General features: G+C 32.8%; 3 protein-coding genes and 2 non-coding genes across 15 annotated transcripts; 3 read left to right on the top strand and 2 right to left on the bottom strand.

Annotated features, from left to right (window-relative positions):
• Positions 1-1,930: 1,930 nt before the first annotated feature.
• Positions 1,931-3,889, top strand: col-128 (Col_cuticle_N domain-containing protein). The gene is made up of 5 exons (NM_069774.7): positions 1,931-2,094; positions 2,464-2,952; positions 3,003-3,518; positions 3,658-3,749; positions 3,799-3,889. Exons 1-5 carry the CDS (start codon positions 1,954-1,956, stop codon positions 3,842-3,844), a joined length of 1,284 nt encoding a protein of 427 aa, NP_502175.1. The 5' UTR covers positions 1,931-1,953; the 3' UTR covers positions 3,845-3,889.
• F12F6.17 lies at positions 3,260-3,478 on the bottom strand. Its single transcript, NR_056665.1, has one exon. It is a non-coding gene; the product is annotated as an Unclassified non-coding RNA F12F6.17 (non-coding RNA).
• A 137-nt stretch (positions 3,890-4,026) lies between the features above and the next one.
• Positions 4,027-4,098, top strand: F12F6.11. Its single transcript, NR_023965.1, has one exon. It is a non-coding gene; the product is annotated as a small nucleolar RNA F12F6.11 (small nucleolar RNA).
• Positions 4,099-5,119: 1,021 nt separating this feature from the next.
• On the top strand, positions 5,120-23,278 carry M04B2.7 (uncharacterized protein; the record flags this gene model as incomplete). 11 transcript variants are annotated; one of them, NM_001380465.1, is made up of 6 exons in its annotated part: positions 5,120-5,424; positions 12,782-12,905; positions 21,862-21,965; positions 22,014-22,109; positions 22,879-23,013; positions 23,060-23,274. In NM_001380465.1, 5 exons carry the CDS (start codon positions 12,788-12,790, stop codon positions 23,147-23,149), a joined length of 543 nt encoding a protein of 180 aa, NP_001367235.1. The 11 variants fall into 11 exon arrangements, 10 of the variants coding, with proteins under 10 accessions (NP_001367235.1, NP_001368481.1, NP_001293965.1 ...); NM_001380464.1 differs by having other exon boundaries at positions 5,305-5,424; positions 23,060-23,149; NM_001307036.2 differs by lacking the exons at positions 5,120-5,424; positions 12,782-12,905 and adding exons at positions 17,096-17,116; positions 21,583-21,775 and having other exon boundaries at positions 21,856-21,965; positions 23,060-23,278.
• On the bottom strand, positions 23,262-25,839 carry thum-3 (THUMP domain-containing protein). Its single transcript, NM_069773.5, has 7 exons — positions 25,770-25,839; positions 25,374-25,723; positions 25,010-25,166; positions 24,200-24,454; positions 23,657-23,763; positions 23,483-23,610; positions 23,262-23,433 (listed from the first exon to the last, which is right to left on the bottom strand). The coding sequence occupies exons 1-7, from the start codon at positions 25,833-25,835 to the stop codon at positions 23,321-23,323; spliced, it is 1,176 nt and encodes a 391-aa protein (NP_502174.2). The 5' UTR covers positions 25,836-25,839; the 3' UTR covers positions 23,262-23,320.
• Between the last annotated feature and the right edge of the window lie 25 nt (positions 25,840-25,864).

The raw sequence follows: 25,864 nt of genomic DNA, 5'->3' as shown, positions 1-25,864 counted from the left end.
ATTCGTTGTGATTTCGTTTTGACTGAGTGAAATCTGCTTACATGGTTTACAGACGGTGCTCAGCTGGCAGGATCATGTTTGTTATTATTTTTAATATTTTAAAGATATATTACTACATTTTGATTAACTAAAAATGACCGTTAAGGTGACCTTCGACCCAGTTCTTACTAATTGTATAGAGATTCAACTCGTTGTCTACTCGAGTGGGCATCACGAGAGAACGAGAGGAGAAAAACACTAATTTCAACCCGACTATGCGAGCATGGATGCCCAATGCTGATTCCCCGACTATTTTGGATCCGGGTGTAGCACTTTTATCGGAACACGTCAAAATGTGCTGCACTCAGATATGATGTAATTTTTCGAGAACATTAACAAAGATCTCCGAGAAAAGATTGCTCGAGATGGTGACTGTCATGAAAAAAAAATCAAACATTCGGGAGGTTATACGTCATCTGTGCCAATATCTATATTTGGCCTGTCAGTTTTTGTCAAAAGAGAAGAATCACAAGTATGAGATCTCTTTTTTATGCTCATTAGAATAAAGTTTTGTATAATAAAGTGCCAAAAACTAACCAGATGACACACGGAACTTGTCCTTAGTCGAACAACAGATTTGTTGAAAAATTACTCTTCATGAGTTGTGACGGGGCAGTGACAATATTCATGAGTTGACAATCGACTTCAACATCCCACCATCTTTTTCACTCATAGAGGAAATACTGTATTTGCATTTGATGTTTTACAAAATCAAAAACCTTATTACCACAAAAAATTAATGACCGAAAATTACATTACCAGGTGAAAACCACCATTACCATATTATAATGAGAGACAAAAAAGTAATTTTGAGCGTTCACACCTGTCGATAGTCTTCTTTAGGTCTCGTTGGACATCTCAGCTCTCTTAGGTCTCGCTCGACAACTCTAGCCTTGCCAGCACTCAGAAACTGTTAAGTGCCGCATCGGAATATATCTGTGAAATTGGTAATAAGCAGATACTTTCTAGTATCTGTTAAGTGCCGTTTCACATCTACAAAAGGAAAGGATGAAACTGTGCAAATGGTAAGAAGCAGTGATATAATTTCAGAAACTATTAAGTGCCGCATCGGAATGTATCTGTGAAATTGGTAATGAGCAGACAAACTTGTATCGTATTTGTGCCCGCATCGACCATAAAAGCATCTCAATCAACGAAATAGCACTTAATTGATTGCAAAAACGTGCATTAAAGGATGATAATCAAATAAAAATCAAGTTCCAACCGCTGCGACACCGATAAGGTGCCAAAATTTGAGGTTGTAGCTAAAAATGGGCCATTTTTTCCAAAACTTTGAGCAGCCATACCTTGTATTTGAAAAATTTTCAGAACGTCTCATTACAAAATTTGGTAGTTTTGGACCATTTTGGGTCTAAAAAGCAAAGTCTCAAATTTCGGTACCCCACCTTTAAAATAAATTAGCTTGAACATTTTTCCCAAGCTTTTTTTCTCTTTCTTAATAAATTAATTTTTGACAGTTTTGACACTCGGTTGGAATTGATGTGGTCTTCTTTGGACCAGTTGTGCTTCTTCTTGCCCAGAAACGTCGTCTTTGAAGAACTCAAACTTTGTCTGTCTTAAATTCTTTGTTTAAAAAGTTTGGTACATTTTTGTAAATTTTTGTAAATTCTACCGTCTCCTTCCACTATGGTTCCTTTTGTAAATTCTACCGTCTCCTTCCACTATGGTTTCCCACTGCAGGTGTCGAACAGAGGAGAAGTAATCTGAATTTGTAACCATATGTTATCAAATGAAAATAACGAACTTCCACTGTTTTCCCAACTTTTCCTAATCATTTCGAGAAAACAACTTATCATCGTTTCACCGACTTTCTCTCATAAAAACTAGGTCATCATTGGTTTTCGTTTTCCTTCGGAACCTATTTCCCCTCATTCTCATTCTTTTAATCTTCAAATGTGGCTTTATACTCTTGCCGCTCTATCAATTTCTTTCTCATGTCTTCTAATAATAGTTCAAGTTATTTACTTTCCCTACTTGATTTCACAAGCTGAATCAGCTCATGGTATTGTTATGAGCAAAATTGAATCTTTTAAGGTAAGCGGAATTAATTTATGTATAGTGATTGGAATTTGTCAAAAAAAAACTAACGACGGGTTGAGATATTAAATCAATTACCAACTTGAACTTTACAACTTTCTGTCAGAGTTTGACAATGTTTCGTCAATCTTTCACAACTTTCTGGCACCTTTTGATTGCTGCCAAATTCCTGGTAAAGTAGATTATAACAAGTTGGAAAGTAGTTCTCCCAAATTTCTTTTTTTTTGTAAATATTTTGTAGAACTGAATAAAATCAGCTGCAACTTTTTCATTTGATTTTTTTTTTGAGCAGCACGGTTTTTCGACTGATAGTTAAATTGTTTTAAAACTATGACTAATAGAAGGTCTTCAAACTTTTAATTTCAGAATCTCGAATCAGAAATAACTCGTGAACTATCTGACTTCACCTTCCTCCATGTCGCCAGAAAACGTGAAATAATATCATGTGAACCCGGATATCCAGGTCTTCCTGGTTCAAATGGTCGAGATGGACAGGCTGGAAATGATGGACCAAATGGAATACGTGGATTGGATGCTCGTGACATAATGGAAGAGATTCAAGCAAATCAAGAATGTATCACATGCCCACAAGGAGAACGTGGACCAACTGGGGCACCGGGAGATCGTGGAGAAACTGGAGATAAGGGAGATAAGGGAGTTGCTGGAATTCCAGGCCAAGATGGTTTAGATGGAGAACAAGGAGAAGAAGGACCAGTTGGACCATCGGGACCTCCTGGAAGAAGAGGAAGAAAAGGAGCTGATGGTAAATCTGCAATGGGTGGATTTGGATCACCTGGACCGAAAGGTGTGCCAGGAGCGAAGGGAGGATCCGGATTGCAAGGTCCTCGAGGAAAAGTTAGTGTTATAATAATAATAATTTCAAAAAAAGAATCACAACTTTTCAGCGCAACTACATCTACGGCCCGCCTGGTCCAATGGGTCAACCTGGACCATCTGGATTGGATGGAGTATCTGGAAATCCTGGAGAAAGAGGGCCAAAGGGACCACCAGGAGATAGAGGAGCTGATATTAAATTCTGTCCATGTCCTCTAGAACTTGAGCTTTTGAAGGGAAAACACTCGAAATCAGTTCGTCCGTCACCACCAGCGTCTCCTTCTTCAACATCTCAGCCGACTACATCTGCAACAACAACTTCCGAACCATTGTCACCTTCTACCACTATTGTAACAGATGCTCCAGAACTTGTTACAACTGAAACTTCAACAGAAGATCTTGCGGTAATGGAAGATATCACTGCCACAACTACAATGGAAACTATAACCTTTGCTTCACAAGACTTAGGAAAAGAAGAAATTCGAGAACCAGAAAATGTGTTTGGAAGAGCTCCTGGAGCCGAAACGGGACCGCAAGGAGGGAATGAGATTGAAGTATTGAATTATGACGATGAGGAAATTCGCACGGTAAATTGACTTCTTTTCGTAAAAAGACTGATCCTACGATCGGCATGAGGCAGACAGGCATCGGACGCCTTTAGATGCTTGCAGGCGCGCCTAGTTGTACCTATGTGGAAAGCCCTCAAATAAAAATTCACAATTTTAGATTGAACTTCCAAAAGAATATGAACATGAAGAGACACGTGGCCCAATAATTACCGAAGAGGAGGACGATTATCCTGAAGAAACTACCACTACGTAAGTTCACATTTTTCCTGATTTAACCCAATTATTCTGAAAATTTCAGCCGACGATTCCGTTATGTCACGAAGCGTCCAATTCGATTTGAATAATTCAAATTAAGTTGCTTTTTTTTCAATAAAATACATTTATTTACCATTCTTTCATCGCCCTCCATCTTTTCTCTCACAGCAAACATGTATAGCATTTTATTGGGTCACAACTGTTGATTGCATGGCCGACTGGTTAACGCAGTTGTCTGCTATTTATGCATCACGGGTTCGATTCTCGTGGCGGATTGAAGATGAAATCAACGACGCTGACCGGTAGTGATGTGTTGTCGAAACCTCTAAGAAGTACTGACCGCTTTTTTGAAATTTGATTTTGGATCCTCAATTTTTTTTTAATTTGCTGATTCTCGTTCTAGGTTGAAGTTTGGCACTTAGTTCTCTCAATTTTTGAAGGTGTTCATATAAATAATGTAAGGATGTTTTATTCGTTGAATGAAACATTTTCCTCTACTCAACATCAATCATTTCTTCATCTACTCACGGCATGCTTTATTTTGGAGACATTGAATATTTCTGGAAATTTCAAGAAGACATAGTTTTCCTCGTTGTCAGTGTAGTGTTTTGAATAATTAAAATGCAGAACATAGGCGGACCCTTCCATGTTTAACAATGATTTTCACTTCAAATGTTTGGAAAATAAGTAGTCAGTTTTAGGTAGTTCTTAAACAGGCCCTTGTTGCTTCACTTTAACACCGTTTATATCGGTTATCTGTTATTTTATCAAAACTTTTTAAATTGTGAAAATTTGTGTACAATATATTGGTATACTTTCAGAGTTGAGCAATTCACACTTAATATATGAGCTGTCAAAGTAGATCACTGTGGGTGCAAGCCTAATACACAAGACAAGAACTATAAGCTAACCTTACAAACGTTTTAAGTTGGCAAACCGAAACCTTCCACTATTTGGTCTAAAATATTTCTCAACTAAATTAATTCAGATTTTCTTAGTTTCGACACCTCTCCGTCCACTGGAAGGACCAATTCGACATCATAAGATTGGCACCGACAAGTGTGTAAGTTCTTTTGTAATGGAAAACCGATATTCTTGTACTTTTTGAAATTCGCGTGCTCCATAAATAACTTTGCTCTCTATGTTGCTCTGCCAATACGTGATAGGCCTATTAAGGGGTGCCCTCTCTTTTTCCCCGTCATCTTCATCATACATGTTTGTCCACTCATTCTTCGTCTTTCTTCTCACTCATTCATTTCTACATGATACGTCTTCCCCTTTTTCTCCATTTATTCGTCCCTTCAAGCGTTTTTCCTTTTCTTCAACTATTTAGCATCATCACCCCAAAAACATTTATACTTAAAGATACCAAAATAGAAGTAATGCATAATTGTCAAAACCAACGACAAACAGGCCGTGAGAATGAATAAAGGAATTGAACAAGAAGAAGAAGAAATTGTCAATAAATCAGTTTCAGGAGGCAGGTCTCCAGTTTCTTTTCTGGCTCCTGAGTGAGAGAAAAGGCGAGATCATATTGCTAAATGCACAAATGTTGGCAGGTGCGTTGGTCTCACCGAAGTATCTGATTATGGCATCAAAACCTGTCAACATGGTATTTTTCCCGAATGTTAACGTTCATCACTTGATGCGGAAGGAATTCGACGAGACTGTGAGTTGCTTTTTCAATTTCTAGTGGACTCTGAACTAGCTGAACTGAAGTATCAAACCGTACCTGGTTAAAATTGATTAACTCAGCCACGATCTATAAATATACCTTTACGTAAGTTTACCGTGAGATATTTCTCCTCGAAAGTTATGTTTTCATCATGATCTTGATGTTTTAGTTTCTGCAGTTGGGGGAAACTTCCAGCCAAAATTCAGAAGTCGGAATCCTATAATTTTTCATAGTTTTTGATAATCGACAAATTAATTTATTTTGAAGTTTTTGTATTGTCATGCAACTTCTCGTAGTTCAGTAAGTTATGCATAATATTCATATTCAAATTATTCGTTTTTTAAATTTGTCTAGACACCAAATAACTTTTGATTTTTTAGATGCACACATAAATTTTAAAATTAAGTTGTTTTTGCTGATACTATAATAAAACCCCGAAGCTTTTTTGATAATTTATTTGTGCAAAAGTGTCAATGCAAAATGTCAGTAAGAAAAGATAATCACTAAAAAATAATAGTGAGAAATTCAAACTTTGAAGTCGTTTTTTAACTTCCAATATAGCACAAGCTAATAAATGTAAACAGTCTACAACAGCGTGAAATTATTTTCCTTGTTAGTCACTTTTCCGAATTTTCACCTGGTTTTATGGCACGTCTCCTGAAATCAATTTCCTACTTGGAATAGCTATGTGCCTGATTGGCGTCTAAATTTAGACTTTTTTTGTATAAAACGGGTAAATTATTTATGAAAAATTAAAACATAGATGGGGAAAAATTTTTCCAAAATTTTTATGAAACACGTTCAATCTTGACTAGGACTACGCTATTTTGAACGTTAATTTCTGAATCGCTAACCAAGACAAGAAAACTGATTATGTACAAACAAAATATTATTCAATACAGTTTATTTTGTTACTACAATTTTTAAATGAAAACGTCTCATTTTTGAATTATAACAGTTTGAAGAAAAGCCGTCAAAAATGGGCTTGCGAGATGTCGGCCCATGTATCTATTGACATGACTGTTGTGAAACAATAAAAATATTTTATCGTGTAGTTAAAATTAACAGCAACACTTTGTTAGTTACGTTTTTCTACAGAAATATCTAGTTATAAAGTTGTATTTATTTAAAATTAAAAAAAAATACGAAAAATCAAAGCACTTTTAGCCGACACGGTATATGATTTTCAACCTACATACAATTCGAAAAGAATTTAAAAATAATTTCAGACATATTCGTGTTAATTTGTTACCTACATGCGTGAAAAACTCCATTTTCTGTGTTTTCATCCTCTTCCTCATTTCGATTGACACATTGACATTCCATTTTCGTGTTTTCTTCTTTTTCAAACCCATTCCATCAAACGGCCGTTCAAATTGCGTCCATTCAGTGAAAAAAGGATTTCAAAAAGTGTCACAAGCAAGACCAAATTTGTTTCCTTTTTTGCAAATTTCCACTCTCTTAAAGATGACCCAACAAAATGGGTCAAACTTTTTTTTTTGCAAAACTTATTTTATGTTACATTCAAAAGTATATTTTTCACTTTGGGATATTGCAAAAAGCCAAAATTTATGCCGGTTCTATTTTGATATTTTCTTATGAATCTAATTTTTAGATATCGCAGATAATTTTAACATCGTTTTATAGAAAATCTAGTAATGTGGAAAACCAGACAGGCATATCAGTTTTGTTTAAACAAAGATCAAAGTATACAAGTTTAAAACAATTTATATAATGTTCTTAATTGGTAATGTAGCTATTTTCAAGTTCATTAATTAAACTAAGAAGTCATTCTAGTCACGCCTCGTAGAAGTTTAATTGCTGGTGGGTGTTCCGTGCGATGACCTAAAGCATCCTTTACTATCTTTCTTTATAGAAGTTACCATAGATCTGTTAATCGTTGTAAAACACAAATTTTCGGTTGGCACGTTTCTAGTTTTTGAAGCTGTAGGCCGTTAGAGATAGATTTCACTTGCTTGCCAGATCTACAGTAATAAGCACAGAGATTCCAGATTTCCAGCCTGAAAAAAGTTAACATTTAACATGTTGACATAGTATTTTTTTTAAATAAATTGTTTAAGTTTGAGCTTCAAAGCATTGTTTGCTTATTAATATACAAGTACCCGAAAAAATAGTCATATATACTATAGTAAGTTTGCAAATTCCCTTCAAGCTTGTTCTATTTTTAGTCGAGTAAATTTAAAACTAAACCGTGTTCTAAGCATTCAAAATCAATTATGGCTTTTTTGATAAATATTTCCGTGCTTTCAGTCTTGTAAAGAAAAACAAAAAGAAACGGCGAATTATATAAAAATAGGGCGTTTTTTCTTTTATTTTCCTGGCAAAAGTTCATCAGACAAAGCATGTTTTGCTCGTTTCCCTCCGCCTTCTCGTATTAGATTTGGGGCCCGCGGCGGTGGCGACGCATGAATTTTTGATTGGACTTTTTTTTTGGTAGACATACTTGGTTTTTGAGATGAAAATGAATATGTGAATTGACTGTAAGGAGCATATTTATTTGAATATCAGTTGCAATTTCTAAAGTTTTGGACACTTGTTCAGTGAGCGTTCTTAGGAACTGCGTGCTACAAAAAAAACTAGAAATTTGTGACCCTACATTGTGCTAATTTACCAGCTCCGCAGGCAGGCATGGACTCCTGAACATGTGCATATCCACCATGAAAGCCAGAACCACATACGAATTATGACAATGAACCCATTAATCGCATTTTCTGTGTAACCAACTTTTCTTTGAAAATCAAATTTAAAAGTGTTCAATGAATTCACCATTATTTTGAATGCGGGGGAGATCAACTTCTATTCAATTAATTTTTTCCAAATTTGCTATTTATTTTTGTTCTTTTATCAAATGATGTGTTGCACTGTTTTTCAAAATTAAACTTTAAAAAAAAATTTCAGGCAATGTATATTTTATTATCAAAATTGATCAAAGTTTTTTTTTGCAGAAATGTCGGAAAATTTTTACTTTCAAAACTATTTCCAAACGAAACATTACGAATTTAGACTTCATTTGAACAGCTTTTTTGGGAACTAATTTCCGTTTGTTTTTAGAGTTCAAAAGATGTTCCTATTTCGCAAGAATGGAGAAGCTCAATTTCAAAATGATTTTTGAAATCAAAAATATTTTGATGATTCCTTTTTCGTTTATATGTAAATTAGCTCTCTTAAGAAAGCTTAAGTTGTTGAAAACCATTCAATAGAGAATAGTTAAAAGCCATGAGATTTTAAAACCATTTTTTTTGGCAGGCAGGCTCTTACGTACCTGCCTGGCTGCCTGCTTCAATTTAAGGCATTTTGTTTGATGTTTTCAAAGTGTTTTTGGAAAAAATAATTTCTATTAACAACGCAGGAACTTTTGAAGTTTTGATACATCGCCTTGAAGGCAGGCAGGCGAGCATTTTTGTACATTTTTGGAAGCTTCACATAAAATAAAATTCCGAAATTTCAAAAACATGAAGTCCTAATTTCGAAATTTCAAAAAGACACTGAGAGTGATTATATTTTCTCAATTAAAATAAACTTAAAATCATTCAGCTTTATTTTTTGGTAGTCCAATAGTTTATAAAATACATTTTCTCATTTTCCGTGTTCTCGAAGACTAAATTTGGTGTCTTTGTAATCCCTAAAGTCATTGAAAAAGTTGAAATAAATCACTTTAAAGCTATCGGAATAGTTTTTATTTCAGAAATAATTTTTTTCTGTCAGAATCAGATTGTCCTTTTCTTGTAACCATTTTCATTCATTTCTTTTTCTCAATCTCATTTTTTTCTCATCCTCACATCCACAATGCAATTCTTCCAAATCAACAAACGAAGGAAAAGAGAAAAAAAGAAAAGACATCTTCCAATTTGTTGAATTAATAGATTCTTTCTTCAAAGCCATTCACAGATTTCTTGCAACCTTTTTATCGGATCATTTTCTGTTTTGCTCAGTTTGGGATCTCGTGTTCGTGTCATGTTCTTGGAAAGAATGAAATACGCCGAGAAGTTAGGGAATACATTTTTGGCAGTTTTTGAGATTCCTGGAACTCACAATAAAACTTTAGCGCAGCTTTCTCAAACCAAGGCAAATTATATAAGCCAAGAGTTGTTTTTATCTAGCCTTGAAGGCTTTAGCGAATTGTTTGCCCTTTCTTGAGATACATGTTTTTCAATTTTTTCCAATAATCCATATGAAAATGTTTTTCTTTGTATGAAGGTCCGGAGAGATGCCTTGAAAGTTGCCTGAAAGTTACCAAAAAATTCGTCCAATTCTAGAAATTTAATTTTGGCATATTTTGAGCGCATCTTCAAATTTTTAAAGAAAAATCATTTTTTGTGTCTATAACTTGAAGGATGAAATTATCAATCGCACCGAATCAGAGGTTCAAAGTAGGGGTAGGTTGCCTTCTGAGCTATAGCTATAGTTACGGCAGGCTTTTTCGTGTCTGTAAAAAATATTCCTTAATTAAAATGCCCTCTAGTGAAGCAAGAGGACATAATTTAATTTTTAGAAACTATCCAACAATTGGAGCACACACTTTTATTTTCTCTTTGATCCATCCTAGATCGATGAGGTTTTTTTTTCAAACGCGGTTTCCTCTGAACACATGTGAGATCTCCAGACTTTCCAAGAATATCTAATTGGATTCTCCGATACATAACCTGGTTTTGACTTTTTTTTGTCGAAAAGTATCAAAACAAACGCTGAAAATAGAGTTTTTGGGTAATGATGAAGACGTCAATAATGATGATGATGTGAAGATAAAAAGAACGAATGAGGAAAAACAAACTGACGGAAACGAAGAAAAAGACGGTGGCACACCGAGACGTTTTTTTGCCTAATTCGATCGTCTTCCTCTTCGTTTTTTCTTTTGCCAACCGGTGTGCAAGCTTTCCGGAGTGAAGAAGGGTGTCCCCCCAAGAGAATTGACTCGTCCATTCCATCCTCTTTTTCAACCGAATATTTTTTATATTTTTTGTCATTCTTATTCCCCCTTTTTCGAATATTTTTTTTCTTTCTTCAGTTGTCCTATTCCAATCCATTCATTCTTCTTCTTCTTCTTCTTCAGCTTCTTCTTCTTTTTTAGGTTCACAGATAACATTCTCAGTTTACGCTGACTCGTGTTTGATTGAATACCTATGTAAATACTCTATTTCTCAAAAACTTACTAAACGTATAATCTATGAGCCATTATAGTTGATAAATCACATTTTGGTTCCCATGGGCTGTGAAAAAAGATTTATGTTTTAATAAATCTTTCGTAGTATTAATCCGATTTTGTATCGTTTACCGATATGCTGACTAATATGCATTTTATAAGTTTTACTTTTTGTTAAAATAAATTTTAAGGAAACTTGTGCCTGCCTGCATTGTGCCTACAAGCGTGCCTACTGGCAAATTAAGTACCTAGGCGATAAGGACCTACAATGTATGACAGCCTTGCAGAAAAATAGTTAATTTCTTTTAAAATTAGATTTGACGAAAGGAGTTTCGAACTAATAACTTAAGTTTAGCTTAGTTGAGAAACCTTTTTTGCAATTATTTCTTGGAAACATTCTGGCGGTGTCCAGTGTTTTTGTTGCGATGTTTCATTTTTAAAAATTCGCCAAAAGATTATATTTATACAGTATATTTTTCAAGACATAGAAATTTGGGTTAAATTTCCAAATAAAACTGATTTAAAGGGCTTTTGAGAATGAAAATTACTTTTTTATCAAAAAAAAAAAAATAACTCGGACCGTCAGAAAAAGAAAAAAAAATTAGTTTCAACCATATTTTTTTCTTTTTCTGACGGTCCGAGTTATAAGAAAAAATCACTCTAACAGCGTTCATCTTTACTAAAAATATCCATGCTTAATATTTTCGTGTCGATCTTTTCTTCATATAAGTTTAAATCAAATTTAGTAAATGTTTCAATAATTTTGTTTAATGGCCATTGCATGTCAAAACCTTTTCCAATGACATTCGATAAATCTGAAAATGCCTCATAATTCCCCCATTTCTCAGAGAAAAATAATAAAATACTTCCCCTTGTCACTTTCTTCTTAGAAAGAGAACTCCATCTCTCCCATAATGCTTTTTTTATTCTTTACTCAACCAGATGTCTTTTCCTCAATTATTATTTTTCAACTGTTCCGCTGTTTTTGTTTTTTTTTTGAAAACACCCAATAAAAAGGAAATCGAATAAATGAGAAGAAAATATTTATCTTCGTGAATAAGGAGGATGTTTTTAGTCGAGAAAATCTGAAAAAATTTCTGGGGTTTTAGGCTTTTAAATGCCTACTGGTCTGCCTACGCTTTGTAGCCAAGTAGCACCCATAGCTATACCACACATTACTACTTATTAGATCGGAAGACATGTCTACCTACCGTAAAGGCCTAATCAAACTTAAACAATACTATTCTTCTGAAACCTAAAATTAGTTTCAGAGATAATTCACTAATGAGTTCAGTTCGATTTTCTTTGCTTTCATAGATGTTTTCCTATTTTATAATATGCCAAAATCCTCGAATTATCCTAAATCTCCCATATGATGAAAGGCATCAACACACTGTTTGATGTCAAAAGTATTTACAATTTTAACGTTTTTATTCTAAAAATGCTCTCAAATGCAAAACTTGTCGTAAGTGAATATGTTATGTTGTAATATTTAAATTCTAAAATCTATCACGCAGTTGATTTTCAAAAGAAAAAAACCTAAAATAAAAAAAAAAAATTAAAGATTGATTTTCCGAAATTTTCAGTCAGAGTTTTGGCAAATTCTCAAAATTTTGCAGTTTTTGGAAACATTTTGAGAACTTTTGCATATTCAAAGTTTTGAAATATTTTAATACAAATAACTATTAAACATAAAAGTCGTAGAAAAAAGATGTTTGAGAAATGTTTACTTTTAGACTGCTAAAAACGTTTCAACAAATTTTCGGTTTTCTTGCACATGCTATTTGGTACTTTAGCAACTATAGGAATAATTTTGATTATGGATAACCGTCAGTGAGAAAATCACGTTTAAAACCGCTCCTATAATGCTGAAATGCCCCAATATTGTGGTAAAACGTTAAATTTTTATTTATTTTTTATTTAAGGTAAAAAATGACAATTACACAGTTTTACCACTCCTAGTTTGAATTACTAACTATTTTCTAATAAAACATTCAAACGGCGTTCAGATTTGGAAAATTCGGAAATTTACCAAAACTTTGACTGGAAAATTTTAATTCGTTAATGGCAATACCTCTTTTAGAGTTGAAGCGGTCTACTTTTAAAAATTTATAAATGTACTTTTAAAGTCTATCCTCAATTTTCATAATTCTTAAAACATTTTCTATTTCAACAATTAATATTTTGCAGATATGGATGGCGTTCACTTACCAAAATTCGTTGATATCTCAATTACCAATTCGTCCAGCACCAAATTCCTTTCGCGATCCTTCATCCTACAATACAGACCACCAATTTTCGACGCACATTTATGGCAAGTTTTTTTTTGAAATGTTCTTTCAGGCCGTTTCTATAGAGTTTTCTTTGCGTCTCTCAAACTTTTAAAGGTAGCCAATGGTGACCCAATTCATTGAAAGAAGGGGGACCCCTTTCCTGCATCATCATCATCATTTACTTTTTTTTGAAAAATTTATTTTCCCGCCTGAATCCATAATCTTTTATGTTGCGTGTACGTCTTTAAATATTCTGAAAAAATGTTCGAGCCGATCTTGAAATGAGAACTCAAAACTCAAGTATTTTCTTTTCTTCTCATTTCATCTGATGTATGAGCTAGATATTCTCAAAATTTGGACAGCTCATCGAAAATTTCTTCATGAAAAGGTAAACACGAAAATTTGGCTAATAATACAAAAGAAAATCTTGCGTAATAAAAATAATTAGATGTCTAATGAGAGTGTCTATGGTCGTTAGTTTCTTACGTTTTGACTAGAAAACAATACATCGTGACATTCATTCATTTTTGTCTTATAAGTCATTTATGTTCTATGATTCTCAAAAACTTATTTAAAAGTAGATTTGAATAGTTTGCATCAAAAAATAGTTATTATATTTTGAAATTTCGATTTAAATTACATTTTTTTATTTTAAAAAATCAGAATTTTAGAAAAGCAAAAAGCAACTATTTTGGGCACATTTTCATTACAAGTTTTGGGAGAGATATACCAAATTTATGCAAAAATTTTGGAACTTGAGAATTATAGAGAAAAGTCGTTTGTTTGAGGTTGTTTTTGTTTTTCCCTTTTTTAAATGTATAACATTTTGTGCTTTGATTTTTTGTCATTGCATTTTCCCCGCTGGCGCTGAAAATAAAATTTGAAATTTTATCACATTGTGTCACTTTTTAAAAACTTTTTATTAAAAAATAGTCAAAAAAAATGTAAAAGTTGTTCGCTATCATATCCTATCTCCAAACATACTTTGTACAATGTACATTCTAATTGGCTAATTCTTATAAAATCTAGGATACTTATACATCAGGTTATTTATTGAAATAGTCTAACTTTCATCAAATATCTGAAGTGTTCTTCAGATTCTAAATTTAGTATATATCTAGATAGCAGGCAACTCCAAAACATTCGTATATGTGCATAATTTCCTGTGTAACCTACTTTATTACAATGAATATCAGCAGACTTATTCAATTTCTTGTGTTAACCATTCACTACATCATCATCAACTATTCATCAAGTATTTCACATTCAATCAAGATAGAAGCAAAGCCAAAAAAGTTCAGAATGCGCGGGTATTTCTTTTTAAAAACTTTATAATTTCCTAAAGATTTCTCGTCTAGTCTCCCTTCCGGGGGCTGCCCGGTGAACGATCAAAATAATTGAGAATGTGTGGGGTTGAATAGGATATTCAAGAGTAGTAGACTTCAACGTTGTTACATACATTTTATATTAGATGCAGAATTACAAAAAAAGAATCGCAGTTCCTGGTACTATATAGTTGCCTTTCAATGAAGACGTCAAGTCTGTCTAAATAGATACTAGGTCTGCAATCTCAAAAGGTTTTTTATTTATTTATTAACCACTTATTATGTTTCCAATAGTTTTGCAACTAAACTACTCTATTTAAACAGTTTGCAGCACGGTTGTCTTTGGCTGTATTAAAAGCTGTTAAACTATAAAAACCTGGATTCGAAGTATTTTTATTGTGACAATTATTTTCTAATTAAAGAAAACCAAAATAAAAGCTGTACAAGAAGAGCAAAATGAGCACACCAATAATAGAAAGAATACATGTATCTGAAACTGAAAGCGACAATAATATATCAAATTCCTTAGCTCAAATTAGGATTAACGAGAGATCTGGGTTTCATGGCATTTTATATTTTAAATCTTAATTGTTCTAATTAATTTTGAATTGAATTTTTTGTACCCTCGTCGGTTGATTATGTTCACCGGATTTTCAAACTTGTCCGAAATATCGTATCTTCTCATTGAACATTTTCTAAAACAGTTTCCGACTTTAAATTCCTAATCCTTACTTCCAAAAAAAAAAACGTTCCTCGTTTCTACTACAAAATGAATTCAAGAATTCGTTTTGTTTGTTTATATCCTATCGTCATCTGAATTGGTAATCGAGTGCTTTTTCTGCTTTTAGAGGAGAGATGGGACCTTATTTCTTCCAATGACTCTTTAATCATGTCCTTAAGCACTATTTTCGTGTGTGTGTTGAGAAGGAATGAGAGCGTATTGGTGTGTGTATGTGACAAATGAATTGCTGCACGGCTCTGACGTCTTACATTTTGCACAGACTGGAAAAATTCTAACATAGGAGTTTTTGTTCAATTTCAAAAATCGATTTGTTCTACATATCTCCAATTTTTCAATTTCATAAGAAATTTTTTGAGATAATTATTTCCCTTGAAATTCCAAACTTTTTCACAGACAATTTTCCTAATATTTTTAATTTTATAGTGTGATTCCCATGTTAGGGACACCTTATGCCTATCGCCTAATTTCTGAATTTGTGTGTCTGATGTTTTAATTATTTGGCCTGCGTAAAACGCTAGAGCGTCATTAATTGACTTTTGTGCAATCGTTCAAACATGAATTTGCAACTTTTGTACCTTCTCCTCCGCAAGAAAACTATAGGTTCTAATAAAATTCGTAGGTAGGCACATTGGCAGGCGTTAAGAAATGTCTGTCTATAATGGAAACGAACTTATAATACGACCTTATTTTTAACTTTGAATATTTGTTGATCAAGTTGTCCTTTTTCCAACTGAAATTCAATTTGATTACAAAAGGCCATGCGTTGTTTGTTTTCTGAATTAAATTATTGAGAACATCATCCAATTTCCCATTTTTCTTTCCGAGAACATCAGAAAGAAAAAAAGAAAATAAGGATTGCTCAGAAAAACAAATGAACAACAATAAAATAAAATAACGAAAAAAAGAAAAAGACGAGGTCGATTTGTTATTCCGTTCTTCGCTTCACCAGTTTTCAAAAAAAGAAAAAATTGAGCAGGAGAAACAGGGAAAAATGTCTAATTAGTCGTCATTCGGGACACGACATTTTAAACACTTACTCACTTTTTAGCAAAGTTTTTACTCTTTCCGGAACAATAGAGAAAACAATTTTGTTCGTTTTATCTCTAAAAAGATCTGTGTTATTAAATTTTTCAATCCAATTGAGAATGGATCATTCGTTCTTTTTTGAAAAGCTTGTGAACAACATGATGTTTGGTTTTCAGAATAGTTGTTTCTTTCTTCATTATTGAGTTTTTTGTTTGTTCATTTTGGCAATTTTCTCGAAAAAATAGGTGTGAATTTTTCAGAAAAAAAGTTTGATTATTAACATGGTTCAACTTAATTTCCCAAAAAAAAAAACTGAAAAATCCACCTGACTGAGGCGTTGTAAGGGCGCCTCTCACACGCCTCTTCACTCGAGGCGTTTTCCAGGCGAAAGGCGAGGGAAGGTGCTACGGGAAGTCTTTAAAACATGAAACAAAATTCGCTAGATTCGCAAGTAAACTTACATTAACTGTGTTTGCAATTTATTTTTGAAATTTTTTTTTTGAATATACATGTACGCTCGTTGCATTTTCGAGTGTCACTTTTTTTTTTTGAAAAAGTGATATAAATAGTTCGAAATTTATGAAGCCTGTGGCTTTCTGAAATATTCTAAAATCCTGAAAATATAACGGATGCGTTGATCTGTGTTTTAAATTACAGACAACAAATTTTGAGTGGAAAAAGGTAAAAATAATTATAGTTGTCTGGCAGTCAGTTTTGCCTATTTCCCGCTCCCAATTCTGAGAATCTGTTTTCAAAATTCATTTCACAATTCTTTCCCCCACCCACTCCTTTTTGTGTTCAATTCAAAAAAGAGAATTTTTATCCGTTTTTCATTTGTTTCCTATTATGACTTTAAATATCATTTTCACATATATAAGGAAATCTACAATCTCTTTAAAAGAGAAATTGGAGTTTTTTGGCCCAGAAAAAGCTCGGTGGCAAGCTCACTCCTAAACTAATGAAGCGAGAGCCGAAAAGGAAAAAAACACTTGTTAAAGTTGTTGCTCTCCGTCTCTTTCTTCTTTTTCGGACCTATTTTCAAAAATACTCGAAATCTCTTGGCTATTTTATTTGAGTGGACGAAAAGGATACGTCAGTTTTATTTTACACAAAATTCTTCATATTCTCTACTAAAATCATGGTTACCAGCAAAGTTGTTGTAAGTTTTATCATTTTTTAGAAACATTCTAAAAATGAATCTGACAATTAAAAATTGGTTTTTAAAACATTTGACCTGAATCCTTGCGGATTTGTAGGATAATTTATTTAAAACTTTTTTCCTAAAGTTTTTTTTCAAGTTGAATCTAAATTATTCAATATCACCTTTGTTCAAGAAATAGTAAAGTCGTTACAAAAAGATACAGTAAACTTACGAGCCGGATGCTTCTTTTTAAAAATTTAAAAATTCGTGAAATTTCATGCTAATAAAAACTGAATCTCCAGCAGACTTTTGTAGGTTGAAATTGTCAATTGTGGGAATATTCTTTCCGGGTACACTCACAATTATAGCATCTCAAAATTTAACTGTTCCAAAATTTAACAAAGTTTATGACATCATTGAATTACGAATTTTATGAAAAAAACGGATGTTAAAATATAGCACAGGAAAACTGAAAGCACTGAATGTTATTCTCTGTTCTTCTGAAAATTTATGTTCCTTGTCTAAATTTGTATCCGTTCGTTCCCCTTCTGCTTCCATCCAACTCAATTTTGTTCTGCTTCCTGCTCCGAGAGGTGTTTTCCCCCAATCAAACTTCTCTCGTTTTTTATCCATTTGTAAATTTCTCACTGAACTCAAATAAGGGGTCGGGCACCCGCAAATGCAAAAAATTAATTCATCTTTCTTCTTTTTTTTTTCATTATTTTTTATTTATGTGTGCTCGTATCGAACTCTTCGGAGAAACAACAAAAAGTTGAAGAATAGATGAATGAAATATGAGATAGTGATCTTTTTTCTTATTTTATTATTTTTCCTTCCTAGAAACTGAACTAATTTCTTGTTTCGAACTTTTAATTTTTGCCATAAAAGTTTTAAATAAAGACGATTTTTGACAACACCGATCAATTTAACCAGGTTAGTTGAACAACAGAAAGCAAGCGAAAGGCAGGCACGTAGGCATTTAAAAAAATGTTGTTGCACAACGTCAGTCAAGTTTTTCTCAATTCTGCAAGTGAAAAATTTCAATTTCAACATATCGCATATCTTTTGTTCTTTTTTGAGAGTTAATTAGAGAGATTACTGTGGAAATTTAAAAAATGAGATTTCAACATTTTTAAATGAGTTAAACTTTCATCGATAAATTGAAATTTCCGTATTTTCCACAGAGTACTCAATCTTTTTTGAGAGCCCTTTCAATCAACTAGAATGAAAAAGATTAATTGCTAAATTGCATTCTCTTTTTTTGGGTAGGGAAGGGGACGGACCAAGTCAAAAAAGAACGCGAGACAGCTTTCGATAGTGCCAAGACATTCGTTAGGGCTTTTGTTTCGACGACACATTCAGAGTCTTACTTCCCCCATATACTCTCTATTTTCCCGCGTCCAATAACTTCTTTAAGCCTATAGAAAACAGAATAACATATGACATTTTGAACAAAAAGAAATGGTCCTGGGTGGCGCTATATTCGAAACTTGCTGGAAATGTTTTATGGTAAGATTTTTTAAATATTTTTTGTGTTTTGGTAGACGTTTTGGTAGACGTGATATTTCCACTTGTTTATTTCAAAAAAAAGTGAATCAAAAATTTCACTGGTAATGTTTGCAGCTGGAAAATCAGTATTGCATAAAAATTCCGATTGGTCCGAGAGCTTTGCAATATTTTTTTAAATGTATATATGGCTCCGATGGCCTTTTTTCCGTATTAACCGAATAAGAAATTAGCATATCAAAATTAAAGGGAAAGTTGCAAACAAATGAGCGAGAAAAACGTGCTGTCTATTTATAAATAGGTATGCCTGCTAACGGAACTTTCAATAGAATGCTCTTCTTTTCCTAATGATACCCCATACTCTAGTGTGTGCAAAAGCGGTCATTGTGGTCATTATTTCGTTTCAAGCTTGGAAGCTGTTAATCGTTTCACTTGAACGTTTAAAAGCATTTTCAATAGAAAAAACTGTGGTGATGCCAAACAGAGCAGGGCATTTTTTGGTGTCTTGATTAAAACTAATACTTTTTCTACGGCTCTTCGATATTAAAACATCCAAAAAACACAATTTCTGTACTTTGAACACTTTTCGAGTTTATAAAAAATATCTATTTTGAAATATTTTTTAATTTTTGGTTTCTACAGTACTATCGTTTTTAGCTCAGCTCAATTCAAAATAAATCCAAAGTTTTTTTCACCAATTTCAACTGCTGTTTTTAGGTCAAAAATCGAAGACGATTTTTGTTTTTTATCCCAAACTATCAAAAAACTGTGCTATACTTTCTGTATTTAATTCTGAAAAGCTCAAAAAAAGAGTCTCCAATTCTTGTCAACTGTTGATCAAACTAGATAATTAGATTTCAAGTCCTGATCCATAAATTTCTAGTTGACTTCTCATTGCATCGTTTCATTTCCTTCTCTTATTCTCTTATTCACCCTTTTTTCCTTTTCTTGAATGCCATTCAAAAGAACCCATAAATCGTCCGTTTTCCACCACATTTTTCCGGAACCAAAGGAGCCGAAAGATGGCTATTTTTCTTTGTAAAAACGCATTCGCCAACTACTTCTATTTTTGATATCAAAATTCTCCTTTCCTTTTTTTCCATCCCACTCTATTCTATTCTTATATCCTCATTCCCACCTTGTACACACGGGAGACACAACACAAATCTGACGTCAAACTCCTCCGTTTTCCTATACAATTTTTGGTGTTCGGGTGGTTGGTGGCGGTGCCCCCCGGTCTCTACACAGACTTCATTATCATCGTTTTCCTTCTTTTTAGCTTCGCTTTTCCCAAGAATAATTACCCATAGGGACTTTGAATTTCATTTTTTCTTCTGCGTCTCTCTACGAACTTTTCATCTCTAAATAATAAGTTATTGCCGATGGGCAAAACAAAATGGAAAAATAGTTATTTCAATAATGAACACTTTTCCCAATTCCTTTATGATTTATCAACCATATTCTATTGAAAACTTTATCGATGAAGTGAGTGTTATAATTTAAATTTTAAAAAGTCAAAATGTCGCTTAACGAAATCCAGAGAAACTTTTAAAAACTTTAAATTTCTGGGTTTTTTTGAAAATGTATCAAGCCCAATGTTTCTTTCTGGAAGTGAAATCAATTTCCGTTGACTCATGAACATGCTCACCACGTTTTAAAAAATCCAAGTTGTCGTGCCTGCTTTAATTTTTTTCAACTTTCAACATAACAGGAGTATTTTTCAATTTTTTCCAATACTTTTTAATAGCTTGCCATTGAAAAAAAAGACATTTCTATTTCTACATAAATTCAACAGACTCCGCCCATATAATGGTTTTAATGCTTTTTCGCATCTTTGGTTCATCTAATTGTTGAAATTTTTAACTAAATAAACAAGTGATCTTAAAATTTTAAAATTATATTTCCAATTTTATTGTATTGGTTTTACATGGATAGAAAGTTAATTTACACGACTTATGCCATTTGCTTATGACATTTCATTTTAAGCTGATTAGTTCTCCTACGTTTGGTACTGAGCAGCTTTGAGTATTTGCGGGTTGCAGTTTTACCAATTCGTAAAATCCAAAATTTTTATTCGATATTATTTAATGGTTTTTTTCTTCCAAACAAATCAAAATTGACAACACCTGTTTTAAAAACTTATATTCCATAGAGCATTTTTTCACTCCAATTTCATACAAAGCGACCTCCTTCTTTTGGTTTTCTGTGGTCCTATTTGGTTAGAAATATGATATCTTTCCGTGTCCCTAGGTGCATTTTCTCTTCTTTTTCAAACATAAAGAGACTGAAACCAAAATGGACACATTCTGAAAAAATAATTATTATTTCTTTTGATTTCTCACCTGCTTCAACTAAAATGAATCGGAATATTCCGAGGAAACGTAGTGAGGTAATTTAGTTTTTTTAGTTTGGAGTTGAGTATGTGACTATGTATGTACGTAATCTGAATTTCGAAGATGGTGGTGAAGCCCACTTAGAAAATACTTGTGTACTTTTAAGCTGATGTTTCTCGTTTTCACAAAATTACGATAATTTAGAGCCGTTGTAAATTTAAAAAGGTCTGCAAAACCATACTTGAAATATGTCAAAAACAAAACACTTTAGAATTGTTTTGATATTTTTGAAACTTTCAGTCAAAATTGTTTGGTAAATTGTCCAAATCTTTATATTTTGATTATAATTATTGAATGGTGGAGTAATATAACTTTCACTTTTTGGCTGTAAATGAAGAAATTCTAAGCATTTTTGATAAGTTAATCGTTTTAGGATTAAACTGGTGATATTCCATTTTTAAATATAGTTTTTGTTTCAAGAATGCAACAATACTTAAACTTTTATATTCGCCATAAAACTTCTGACTGAAAATCTGATATAGTTCTGAAGTTAGACACTTTTAATTACTTCTAAAACTCTTATATCAATTGTTCAAAACTTACCACAAATCCTCTTCCCGACCTCTTATTCTGAAATTTCTGTAGAAAGTCAACGGTCAACCGGAAGAGGGCGATGAGCCGACAGTATCATCTCTTCTGTCCTCTTCCAATTCTACTTCCCATCATTCAAACTCTACAAATCGTCGAATTACACTGATGGACTTTTTCGACGTTCGAAAATTTCAATCATCGCATCGCGATTTCGTTGTCAACGATGGTCGGCTTCACGTGGTTTCAGGTACTGTAAGAGAGATACAGAGACGCAAAGAAAACCACTTTTTTTTAAATTAAAACTATAATTTATATAATTGAATTCAGTTTCAGATTATTCCCTTATTGCATTGCTTCCTGTCATATTAGTTGGATTATTGATAACAACTATATTCTGTGTCTATAGATTTCGAAGGTGGAAACATAATAAAAAACAAGTAAGGATTACTGTAGTTGTATCTTGTATTTATATTCCAAATTTTCAGCTAGCCGAATTAAATGCATTTTATGAAATTGTAGAATCATCGCCATGTTTAGCTTCTGGAAAACCTTATCTAATACAACATTGCAAAGATGTAGAGGTATTGATTTTTTGGTATTTTAAGGAGGTGGGCGGTAGGCTCTCTCAGAAAAGCTACAAAACTGCAAATTTCAATAAGATATTCCAACTATTAAGATGAAAACTCAATATCATGAATTTGTAATTTTATGAAACACGTTCTTAAAGGCCCACAGTTTTGTTCGAGTGGGTCTCGCCGTGAGAAAAAGTACATGGTAGCACTTTTTAGTTAATTTTAGTGCCCGCTCCAGTATTTTGTTCACTATGTTACAGAAGATAAAAGCTAAGTAAAAAAGAGACCGTAACCCGCTATCAGAAACTTGTTCTCGCGGCGAGACCCATCTGAATAAATCCATGCGCCTTTAAAACTGCGTTTCAGAAATTGGCAAAACTACAATAGAAATTTTAAAAAAAAACATTTTGTTTTAAATTGTATTTCATGGCTTTTAAATGCTTTCTAACGAAATGACACATAATTTCTAATAAAATTTGTCTCAAATGTCTCTTAATTCTGTAGTTTGAAAGTCAGATTTGTAGATTTACTGACAAGAGATTTGCACCGCTCATTTTTGATTTTTACGAAAGATTAGACAGTTTGACCCAAATTGCCTAAAAATTTAAATAAATGCCTAAAAATTTAAATAAATTTGAAAGTGACGGATTGAATTCAAAATTAGTGCTTCAGGCTCTAGAGGAAGTCGGTGGATGATAATCCACCAACGTTGACAACATGAGGTAGCTACCTCAGTTTCAGATAAAAATTATTTGTATGAAAACATTTTTTTTTTCAGAAATCCGAATGTGATCGAATAACTCGTGCAGTTTGCGTTCCCACTCAAAGTTCAATATTCTTTCAACCAATTCCACCGAAAGCAAAATCAGTTCGATGTAACAGTGATGTACTGAAAGCAGTGAATGCAAGTGAAGTAAGTATTAAATCAAATAAAAATATATTTGAACAATTTTTTATAGGTATTATTTCATTTTGCTCAACTACCAACAATCGAAAAAATCAATAATAATAACAATAAAAAATCATTGCACTTCATTCATCGAGTTTAGATTTTCGTGATTCCTCTCATCCATCTTCGCCATTTCTCTTTTCAAACCGGTGTCTTCTATTTGATCATGTTCACTTTTAAATTTTGTGCCTTTTATGTGAAACCAGCCAATGAATTTTTGATTTATTCATTGAATTTTATAAACAAAACAAGCATGTTAAAAATTTGAAATCTAATCAGATTTTCTATTTATCATGCAGATACAAAGACATGATAATCCACCAACGTTGACAACATGAGACGCGTCAGTTTGCCATGAAGACCGATCTTTTAGGAATGAGTTTTCTACAAATATTAAATAATTATTCTGGTTTTTAAAGTTTTTTCACAATACCTAAACTCCGTTTATCATGAGTCATCAAGACTAATCGTCCACCTTTCCTTAAAACTCGTTTCCATTCTGCGAGAAGCCTCGGGTACAGTAACCTGTTATCTGTGGTACTTCCTATCTTCTTGCCAAATCTGAAATATAAATGTTTTTAAGTGGAAAAATCGTTGAAATGATTACGGTAGATCCGTGACAAGTGCATCGATTGAATTATCGCGTAGTGGAAGATTTGTAGCATCCCAAGTGAGAAAGTCGCAGTTTGATCGGGAGCTCGATGAATTCGCCGACTTAAAATATTTATTATTTAAAAATGGCAAATTTTCAATTGTGGCTAATCTACTCATTTTTGAAATAATTTCGACACAAATTCTTCGTTTTGCTTCTAATTTAAAAAAACAACTATTTTTCCGGCAAATCGGCAAACCGGCAATCTACCGAAAAATTTTGGGAAACTATGGTTTTGCACATTTTTTGTGAAATTATGGAATTTCAATTTTAACAGGAAATGTTTTAAAAAGGCACAGTTTTATCCCTCTAAAGACTTTCGGCAAATTGATGTTCGGAAAACGGCAAATCGGCAATTTGCTGAATTTGTCGACAAAAAATTGCCGAACGCCAAATGCGAGACGAAACGAATAATTTACGCCGAAAATGATAAAAACACGGAAATGGGCGGAGTTTCGAGACGAACCCGCGGTAATTCAAATTTTCGTTTTTTCTTACCCAATTCTGTAGACATCTGCTCATTGCCATCTCATGATTATCTCCACCCAAAAATAATGAATTTTTCCATGAAATTGCCCCTTCAATCGGAATAGAGCCACCTCCACACATTGCATCGACAATAATATCTCCTGGTTTTATATCAGCTAATTGAAGCATGCAATGACACATTGTAGATCTCATTGTAGTTGGTCCATACGCACAGATATTACGTTTGAATAGAGATTCTTCGTTCAGAGCCATCATTACTGTCATCTGAAAATATGAATGAATTAGAAGAAATTCAAAGAAAACAGCTGACCAGAAATTCTACAAAATGAGCCAGCGTGGAATATTTTCCCAATTTTTTTCATTAAAAGTTCTTGATAGAATACTGTATTTAAAAAATTTGATTTATCTGAAAATTTTTTCCAACTAAAATGCTAGCTATTTTCAGATAAAGCAAATTCCTAAATTTTAATGAGAGATATTGGGAGCAAGGGTGCGAAAATTTTTCGATTTTTCAAATATCGAAAAATTAAAAAATGTATTTTATCGTTTTTTCGATTTTCAAAAATTATCTTAATATTTTGGTCATTATTCCTCTTTTTAGAAAATTTTTATGTTTTTTCTTATCTAAATATCAATATATTAGATTTTAAAAAAAATCATATTTTATGGTTGATTTTCTGAATTTTTTTTTTGGTTTTTGAAAATCGAAAAATCAAAAATTTTCGTTTTTCGATTTTCACTGAAAAAAATCGAAAAATTCCACCATTGATTGGGAGAACACTATCTCATTTTGTAAAATTGCAGGTACACCGATCTTACATTATTCCGATCAATCCTTAATACTACTTCTATATCGAACTCTTTGACACTACATTTCCAACCAAAAGCATTATTAATTTCAGCTCCAAACTTCGAAGCAGCATCCATTGAACTGAATTTGTGAATCTCTTTCTCTCCACATCGTTTGCATGTTACTCTGAAAAAAAAGTCATCATAACTTTTGAAAAATAAAAATTATTAGGAAAAAAAATAATTGAAATTTTATTTCAAAACTAAAATTTTGAATTGTAATTTTTGTGAGATGTACCAAATTTTTTCAGTTTAAAACCACAATAAAATTTCGAATTTTTAATTTTTTTTGAAAATTTTAATAAGGATTTTTGATATTGATTTCAAAAATTACCTAAACTTGGGTGAATCGTCCGTAACTTCACTATATATTCGATCTTTTTTAAATTGTTGAATCTGTTTCAAAATCTTTTCACTTCCTCCGTTAATCGCGTTTCCACGTGCCAATTGATAAGCTTCAATTGCCAATTTCCAGTTACAAAATGAAATTTGCGATTGAATAGTTTTCAATGCATCTTCTTTTTGCATTTCAGACAGCTTTTCAATTGTTTCTTCATAAAAAACCATATAAAGATTATCGATTGATCGAAGTTGCAGAGTCTCGTTTACACGTTCCAGATCTATTGAAAATCTTACATTTCCACGTCCTGGATGGCATTTTTTAGGCGAAAATAATTTTGAAATCTGAAGGAACTCGAGTAAGATATTTTATCTAGTTTTCAGGATTTACCTCTTTTGCTGCAACTTTTTCAAAACCGGTGATGACAGCAGCACAGATTTCAACGGAGTCTGTCATTTGTCTGAATATCTTTCGTATCTGTTGAA

This window comes from Caenorhabditis elegans, chromosome IV (assembly GCF_000002985.6).
Source record: "Caenorhabditis elegans chromosome IV".
NCBI lineage: Eukaryota > Metazoa > Nematoda > Chromadorea > Rhabditida > Rhabditidae > Caenorhabditis > Caenorhabditis elegans.
The sequence above is the reverse complement of the archived record's forward strand: the minus strand, read 5'-3'. Positions and strand labels throughout refer to the sequence as shown.

Bases quoted from the DNA above. Each gene is read 5' to 3' on its own strand.
- col-128 (NM_069774.7), top strand. From the start codon at position 1,954: ATGTGGCTTTATACTCTTGCCGCTCTATCAATTTCTTTCTCATGTCTT. The intron at 2,095-2,463 runs GTAAGCGGAATT...TTTTAATTTCAG, and splicing joins GCAAAATTGAATCTTTTAAG to AATCTCGAATCAGAAATAAC. The intron at 3,750-3,798 runs GTAAGTTCACAT...TGAAAATTTCAG, and splicing joins CCTGAAGAAACTACCACTAC to CCGACGATTCCGTTATGTCA.
- thum-3 (NM_069773.5), bottom strand. From the start codon at position 25,835: ATGACAGACTCCGTTGAAATCTGTGCTGCTGTCATCACCGGTTTTGAA. The intron at 23,764-24,199 runs GTAAGAAAAAAC...AAATATTTTAAG, and splicing joins GCAGATGTCTACAGAATTGG to TCGGCGAATTCATCGAGCTC. The intron at 23,434-23,482 runs GTATTGTGAAAA...TAATATTTGTAG, and splicing joins TCATGATAAACGGAGTTTAG to AAAACTCATTCCTAAAAGAT.